Below are 9355 nucleotides of genomic sequence, written 5' to 3'. Positions count from 1 at the left end.
GCTAATTAGCTGGCTAGCTCCTGATGGCTAGCTTCTGATAGAGGTTCCAGTTATAAGGTCTAAAAAATAGCAGATCCGTACCACATTGGGTGAGGCGGGTTGCAGGAAGGTTTATTTAATACGAAAATGGAAAAAAGAAAATGAAATATATTGAGAGAAAAAACAAAAAAACAGAAAAATATTGAATATTGAATACGGGACAAAACAAACACATGTCTTACTGCTACGCAACTGTATATATACAGTTGAAGTTMGAAGTTTACATACACTTCGGTTGGAGTCATTAAAACTRGTTTTTCAACCACTCCACAAATGTCTTGTTAACAAACTGTAGTTTTGTCAAGTCGGTTAGGACATCTACTTCGTCCATGACTCAAGTAATTTTTCCAACAATTGTTTACATACAGATTATTTCACTTATACATTCAACCTGTTAATCACAATTCCCAAGGGGTCAGAGAAGTTTACATACATTAAGTGACTGTGCCTTTAAAAAGCTTGGAAAAATTCCAAGAAAATGATGTCATGGCCTTTAGATGCTTTCTTATACGGTAATTGACATCATTTGAGTCCAATTGGAGGTGATCTGTGATGATTGTATTTCAAGGCCTACCGTATGCTCGTCTCAGTCTGCCTCTTTGGTTGACATCATGGGAAAATCAAAAGAATACGCAGTCTCACAGACCTCAAAAAAATTGGTACGAGAGTATAAACAACACATGGGATTCAACATACGCTAGGTGCCATCAATAACGCTCAGGAAGGAGACGCGTTCTGTCTCTAGCGATGAACGTGGCTATTGGGTGCAAAAGTGCAAATCAATCCCAGAACAACAACAAAAAACCTTGTAGAGATGCTGGAGGAAAACAGGTACAAAAAGTATCTATATCCACAGTAAAACGAGTCCTATATCGAACATAACCGTGGAAGAGGCCGCTCCAGCAAGGCAAGAAGCCACCTGCTCCTAAACCGCCATTAAAAATGCACAGACAACGGTTTGCAATTGCACATGGGGACAAATATTCCGTACTTTTTGGAGTAATGTTCTCTGGCTGCTCTGATGAAACAAAAATAGAACTGTTTGGCCATTAGTGACCATCGTTATGTTTGGAGGGAAAAGGGGGAGGCTTGCAAGCCAAAGAACACCGATCCTAACCGTCGAAGCACGGGGTGGTGCAGCATCATGTTGTGATGATGCTTTGCTGCAGGAGGACTAGTGCACTTCACAAAATAGATGGCATCATGAGGCAGGAAAATTATGTGGATATATTGAAGCAACATCTCAAGACATGTCAGGAAGTTGAAGCTTGTTGCAAATGGGTTCCAAATGGACCAATGCTCCTATGCTAGCAATGACTCGTTCCAATACTTCCAAAGTTGCAGCAAAATGGCTTAAGGACAACAACAGTCAAGTATTGGAACGTGGCCATCCCAAAGCTCTGAAACTCAATCCTATAAAAAGATTTGTGGCAGAAGTGAAAAAACTTGTGCGAGCAAGGAGGCCCTACAAAACCTGACTCAGTTCACACCAGCTCTGTCAGGAGGGAATGGACAAATATCACCCAACCTTATTGTGGGAAGCTTGTGGAAGGACAACCGACAACGTTTGACCCAAGTTAAACAATTTGAAAGGTGATGCTACCAAACTACTAATTAATGTAATTAGTGTATCTAAACTTCTGACCCACCATGTGAGATGGAAATGAGAATTTCATTCACTCATCTATTTTCTGACACTTCACATTCTTAAAATAAAAGTGGTTGACCTAAACTGACCTCAAGACAGGGATTTTGCTCTAGGGATCAATATGTCAGGATGTGAAAACTGCTGTTTAAATTGTATTGGCTTAAGGTGTATTTAAACTCAGACTTCAACTGTACATACCCCTACACTACTTACAAGTTTGGGGTCACTTAGACATATCTTGTTAGTGTGCAAAAGTTTAATAGGAAATATCTAGTGAAAACATTGACAAGGCGTATAAATAATGATTTTCAGTGAAATAACAATTGTGTTCCTTCAAACTTTGCTTTCGTCAAAGAATCCTCCATTTGCAGAAACTACAGCCCTTGCAGACCCTTGTGTCATTCTAGCTGCAATTTCTTCAGGTAATCTTGAAGAGATTTCACCCCATCGCTTCCTGAAGCACCTCCCACAAGTTGGACTTGGCCTTCAGACCGGTCAACAGCCGCTCCACCACAGAAGCCTCAATAGGGCTTTAATCCGTGACTTGCTGGCCACTCATTATAGACACTACTTACCAGCTCGCACTGGCTCTCTTCGCCTAAATCAGTTCTTGCATAGTTTGGAAGAGCGTGTGTCATTGTTTCCTGTTGCTTAGGAGGAAAGTTTGCTCCAATAAGCCGCCGTGCCTACACGGTATGGCCTGCGTCGCCAAAATGGACAAGTGATAGCCTGTCCTCTTTTCAAGATCCGATGGCTACAAATTCCATCCTTTTCCCAATCCACCACGACCACACATACCTCCACCATGCCTTGGCGTACACACCGAAAAGGAAAATCACCCATCACCCACCCACCAGCAAATCTGTCACCCCCACACCAACGACATTGCCTCCACCATACTTGATCAGATGGGCATCAAGCACTCATCCAGCATCTTTTCATTTTTTCTGCGTCTCCACGAATGTTCTTCGTGAACCGAACACCTCAAACTTAGATTGTCTGTCCATAACACTTTTTTCCCATCTTCTCCTCTGTCCAGTGTCTGTGTTCATTTGCCCATCTTAATCTTTTATTTTCATTGGCAGTCTGAGATATGGCCCTTTTCTTTGCAACTCTGCCTAGAAGGCCAGCATCCCGGGAGTCGCCTCTTCACTGTTGACGTTGAGACTGGTGTTTGCGGATACTATTTAAGCCAGTTGAGACTTGTGAGGCATCTGTTTCTCAAACTAGACACTCTTAATGTACTGTCCTCTTGCTCAGTTGTGCACCAGGTCTCCCACTCCCTTTTCTATTCTGGTTAGCCAGTTGCGCAGTTCACTGTGAACGGTGTCAGTACCACACGTGTACGAGGTCTTCAGTTTCTTAGCAATTTCTCGCATGGAATAGCCTTCATTTCTCAGAACAAGAATAGACTGAGGAGTTTCAGAAGAAAGTTATTTGTTTCTGGCCATTTTGAGCCTGTAATCGAACCCACAAATGCTGATGCTCCAGATACTCAACTAGTCTAAAGAAGGACAGTTTTATTGCTTCTTTAATCAGGACAACAGTGCTAACATAATTGCAAAAGGGTTTTCTAATGATCAATTAACCTTTTAAAATGATAAACTTGGATTAGCTAACACAACTTGCCATTGGAACACAGGAGTGATTGTTGCTGATAATGGGCCTCTGTAAGCCTATGTAGATATTCCATTAAAAATCAGCCATTTCCAGTTACAATAGTCATTTCCAACATTAACAATGTTTACACTGTATTTCTGATCAATTTGATGTTATTTTAATGGACAATTTRTTTTGCTTTTCTTTCAAAAACAAGGACATTTCTAAGTGACCKCAAACTTTTGAAAGCTAGTGTTGTCATGATCGTCATAATAACTGGACCAAAGCGCAGCGTGATCTGGGTTCCACATCTTTTTATTTCTAGGTGAAACTCACAGCAAAACCAAAAACAATAAATCTCKAAATTAAACGTGAAGCTAACAATAGTGTTAACATGCAACTATCCATAGTCAAGATCCCACAAAGCACACAGGGGAAATGGCTGCCTAAATATGATCCCCAATTAGAGACAACGACAAACAGCTGCCTCTGATTGGGAACCATACCTGGCCAACATAGAAACATAATCCCCTAGATGACCCACCTCTAGTCACACCCGGACCTAACCAATATAGAGAATAAAAAGCTCTCTATGGTCAGGGCGTGACAAGTGTACATATACACACACATACACATATCTTATTAAAATATATTTCCTTTATTAACCCGACCACCCCTCCCCTAATTGGTGTAAACTAATGAACAACAACACTTAGGCTTTACTTCTAGCTTATAAACACTATATACCTTTCACGGACACAATTTATTTTACAATAGTTATATTTTGTTTGTTTTTAGTCCTGCATTCCACTACCCTCAACCTCTCCCCAACTATTTCTGATTTTCTATTTCTATTTGCCATATATTTTTAACTGTGCTGTTTCACAAAAGTTCTGAACCTATATACATTTTACAGACAGTATATTTTACATTTGTTATCTTGTTGTTATTAGTCCCACCCTTCAGCTCCTTTCAAACCCCTCCCATCTATCTCTTGACATCATACATATTGGATTTCTATTTGCCATATATTATTCAACTGTGCTGTGACGCTTCACAAAAGTACTGAACCTTTCTATTCTCATAGCTTCTACAGATTGTAAATTAAAGATAACATTTTTTACTAAAAGTGAGGCCTCCCAGGTGGCGCAGTGGTCTAGGGCACTGCATCGCAGCGCTAGCTGTGCCACCAGAGTCTCTGGATTCGCGCCCAGGGTTTGGCCGGTAGGGTTATCCTTGTCTCATCGCGCTCCAGCCGCGACTCCTGTGGCGGGCCGGGCGCAGTGCGCGCGGTGCGCGCGGCCCGTAATTACCAAAGGGGCCGGGTGGTGCGGCTGGCTTCCGGGTTGGAGGCGCGCTGTGTTAAGAAGCAGTGCGGCTTTGTTGGGTTGTGCTTCGGAGGACGCATGGCTTTCGACCTTCGTCTCTCCCGAGCCCGTACGGGAGTTGTAGCGATGAGACAAGATAGTAATTACTAGCGATTGGATACCACAAAAATTGGGGAGAAAAGGGGATAATTTTTTTTTAAATTTAAATAATAAAAAATAATAAAAAAAAATAAATAAAGTGTAACACTAATGAGTCACATGACACTGGGGAGGGAAAATGGCTAATTGGGCCCGATTTGGGCATTTTCACTTAGGGGTGTACTCACTTTTGTTGCCAGCGGTTTAGACATTAATGGCTGTGTGTTGAGTTATTTTGAGGGGACAGCAAATTTACACTATTATACAAGCTGTTATACTCACTACTTTACATTGTAGCAAAGTGTAATTTCTTCAGTGTTGTCACATGAAAAGATATACTCAAATATTTACAAAAATGTGAGGGGTGTACTCACTTTTGTGATATACTGTATATTTTTTTTATCACAATTTTCTTTACACAACTTTGGTCTTTAATGCAAGGCCGACTTACAAGATCCTTACTTTTCCCCCCTTCCGCTTTGCGGTAATGCTGCAATTAGTTGGTTGTAAGGGTCTGAATACTTATGTAAATAAGTTATAAGTTATTTCAGTTATTTTATTTGTATAAATTTGCACAAATGTCTAAACACCTGTTTTTCGCTTTGTCATTATGAGGTATTGTGTGTAGATTGATGAGGATTATTAAAAATATATATATTTTAGAATAAGTCTGTAATGTAACAAAATTATGGAAAAAGTCAAGGGGTCTGAATACTTTCCGAATGCACTGTACGCACACACACCTCTATTGTTGCAAACTGAAGAGTCATTTTACTAATCAGTTAAGCAGGACGACCTGTCTAGTTGATCCACATTTTTCACATTCTTCTTGCGAACTGGAAACATGGAAACGTACACCACGTCTGGTAACATTACTGCTATTCTCTGTAGAGTCGGACCAATATATAATTTCATCCATATTAACTGCCGATATTGGCCTTTTAATGCTGTGCTGCTGGGGCTTGTTGAGTGACTGATGTGATGTTGTGTGGTCTGTGATTTCACATGATATTACTCTTAAACAGTGAACAAGCAGAGGCCCATACAGAACCACAGTTTGCTGCCAAGAGTCAGATCACCAAAACATACTCACTCCATCACCAGCCGACAAAACACCACTTGTGTTAATCTCATACATCAAACAGTCATAAAAGCCATGCAATTGATGACTCGTTTTCAAACTGGTCAAGCTTGACTCTTATAACATTAAAATTAGACTGTACCGAATGATGTTATCATCAAGCTGAATATGCATACACTAGGTATAGGAGAATGGTTCGGTAGACAGCAATTCCAAGAACATGCTGATACTAGTCAAGTTGGTGTATACTACAACAATGAGGGTAGAGAGACAGGGAGGTAGTCTGCTAGGGCTGGGCAGTTGGAGGAAGCACATTCCAGGTACAGTGTGAGTAATGRTAATGGAATTAATGCAGAGCCAGGGCCCAGACAGGAACCACAGCCACAGCACCACTGGCTGTACGCGCATTCCATGCATACATAAGAACTGACTTAAGTTAAAACCCTYCCYRGTGTGTGTGTGTMCAGCACCTGGCTGCTCAGCAYTCATATGCAGCAGTGCATCGGGTTGTCAGAGGGTCMGCATAGCACTCTGCCTCACCCGGCKTGACGGTCTTTATTCCACATGAGCTATTGATTACATGATTATATTAGGTTAGGTTAGACTAAGAGATACAGTATCAGCTTGAAATGCTGAAATAACATCCCYCTGGGCAAYAACTGGTTGAATCAACGTTGTTTCCGCATCATTTCCACAACCAAAATGTTATGTGATGACGTTGAATCAACATGGATAACTGATTGGATTTGCAAAAAGTCATCAAGGTAAGGGAYTTTCTTATTTTTTTCACCTAACTTTTAAGCTAAATCCTATGATAAGGTGAACAATTCTTGGTTGATTTCACATTGAATTCACGTTAGTTGACAACTCAACCAAATGTAAATCACACTAGACGTTGGAGAAAACCTGGCACCATCCGTACGGTGAAGCATGGTGGTGGCCGCATCATACTATGTTTTTCAGCGGCAGGGACTGGGAGACTAATCAGGATCGAAGGAAAGATGAACGGAGCAAAGTACAGAGAGATCCTTGATGAAAACCTGCTTCATAGCACTCAGGACCTCAGACGGGGTCGAAGGTTCACTTTCCAACAGGACAACGACACTAAGCACACAGCCAAGACAACGRGGGAGTGGCTTCGGGACAAGTTTCTGAATGTCCCTGAGTGGCCCAGCCAGAGCCCGGACTTGAACGRTCCCCATCCAACCTGACAGAGGTGTGAGAATCTGCAGAGAAGAATGGGAGAAACCCCCCAACTACAGGTGTGCCAAGCTTGTAGRGTCATACCCAAGAAGACTCGAGGCTGTAATCGCTGCCAAAGGTGCTTSAACAAAGTACTGAGTAAAGGGTCTGAATACTTATGTTAATGTGATATTTCAGTTTTACACTTGTAATACATTTGCAAACATTTCTAAAAAACAGTTTTTACTTTGTCATTATGGGGTATTGTGTATAGATTAATGAGGGGGGGAAAACAATTTAATCCATTTTAGAAAAAGGCTGTAACGTAACAACATGTGGAAAATGTCAAGGGGTCTGAATACTTTCTGAATGCACTGTCTGGTCGAAAAATAATAACACCTGCTTGGAACAAGGGGAAATTATATGCACTACAGGTGATGATGATGATGACAAGGATGATGAACCATGAATAAATGACATCATCATCATCGTACAGCATCACCTGTAGTTCATTCACCTGTTATAGACCTGTGACACTTCATAGTTTAGGCTTACACATTTTTATATTTGGACACATCTATTGCTTACCCTCCAAAAAAACAGTTTTAATGCTTCCCCTCTGAATAACTGAATGTCAATTAGGATGCTTGTCGCATGACGATGATTAGAAAAGGAAAAGGGCAAATGCGGAAGTGTATTGGCTGTCAAAGGCGTACGCTCACCCAAAGCTGTACAGTACAGTATAACGCACGATGCACTGATGGTATAAACTTGTACAATCAACAAAAAATGTAGTGGGGAAGACAATGTGATAGCAGTACGCACTGACAACATTAAACCATCATTTAGCCTATAACTGACAACATAGCTTTGCACCAACCAAATGTGAATCTAAAAGTATGACCTTAAAACATCACAGCTCGAGCTGGGGACAGAGTCAGTGACAAAGGTCCCACGAGGTTGCGTTTTATCGGTTCAGACATGACAATTTTATCAAAGCTAAAAAAAAAAGCATGTTTACTTACCATTTCTTCGTGCATTCTACTGTCAGTTCTTGAAAAGTCACCGCAAACTGGAACTTCGAWGCTTTCTTGCCGACACGCTGAAGTCTCTTCCACACCGAAGTCATGTTTAGAGACCTTATAATGTTATTTCTCAAGAGACATTACTAAAATCGTCGTCACAGTACCCCTCTGTCCTCCTCGCGTTCTGCTAAGGAGTCTGTTGATGCAGCACTTGCGTTTGCTGCGCAAGAAAGACAGTCGATGTACAACAGTTTTACTGACGTGTTCACAACTTCACGTCTAGAATGTCACACACAGAACTGAGGCAAAACAAACGCACGCTGCGACAGGAACGAGCAGTGACACCCCAAACACAAAACTTAATAGCTAATCATAACACTTGTAATTAAAAATTATTAGAGTGAATGCATTATCCCTAGTAGCCTATGACTTTATTAAAAACAATTACAATTTTACATTTGACCAGTATGTTGTTTAAATCATATTTTACTGATATATATATATTTTTATGTCTGAAAAAACAGAAAGCATTGCCTGGTTTAGACCATTGTTTGAGATGAAGGTGGGAAAGCAATGTACCTTTTTAGAGTAAAGGGTTGGGAGGGGAATATGCAAATTATTTTGGTTAAATATGAAAATTATGTTTGTCAATTATTCAAAGTATGATGTCATCCCATGGTAATAAACACACTCACTAGGTTTCTTGTTTTTGCTTAGGTGTGGTAAGTGATCTCGCATGGGGAACATGCGAGACCTGGAATTCTTGTGGGGTCAGGAAACATGTCAGGCCAATATGCTGGAGTTTAGCCCCTTCATACAGCAAACCATAGGCTACAGTACACTGTCCCCAATAACAGATCCTGTTTAATCTGGCGTTTATTTATAAACAGTGGCGCAACGCCGACAGTCACAGGCAACTGGGGATTTTCTTACTGGCCCTAAGAAGAAAAAAACGAGAAGCAATACAACCATATCTCTTCCCATAGCTGTCCAATACAATATATGATGTAACAGTTTATATAACATTATTCTATGATTGAATATGAATCAATAATATTCCGTTTTTTTTTTCTACGAGTCTAAATCCTAATATGATGCTATAGGGTTACTTTATCTAGTCATATCGGTGGAGCAATGCCATTGGTCAGTTCCTAGACTCTTTTTGTGAGGTCATGGATTTGGCCCCTGTACGGAATAAATCTGTCGCGAAATGTAGGCTATGGTGTGAGTCCTTGACAGACGCTGAATGATAGATTCTGTTCCCAGCCCATTCCTATGAGCTGCTTCCATGTGTGCTTAACCTCGCCTGTCTGCA

General features: G+C 40.9%; 1 protein-coding gene across 1 annotated transcript in view; it reads right to left on the bottom strand.

The window, feature by feature from the left end:
* Nucleotides 1-8324, bottom strand: part of LOC111980836 (EH domain-binding protein 1-like) — a 60822-nt gene extending 52498 nt beyond the window's left edge. The window contains exon 1 of the mRNA XM_070449639.1: nt 8041-8324. Within this exon, the coding sequence (XP_070305740.1) occupies nt 8041-8144 (104 nt within the window). The 5' untranslated portion in view covers nt 8145-8324. The remainder of the gene's footprint in view (nt 1-8040) is intronic.
* Nucleotides 8325-9355: the final 1031 nt, after the last annotated feature.

The sequence above is a fragment of the Salvelinus sp. IW2-2015 genome, linkage group LG3 (assembly GCF_002910315.2).
Source record: "Salvelinus sp. IW2-2015 linkage group LG3, ASM291031v2, whole genome shotgun sequence".
Taxonomy (NCBI): domain Eukaryota; kingdom Metazoa; phylum Chordata; class Actinopteri; order Salmoniformes; family Salmonidae; genus Salvelinus; species Salvelinus sp. IW2-2015.
This window is presented reverse-complemented; position numbering and strand designations above follow the sequence as displayed.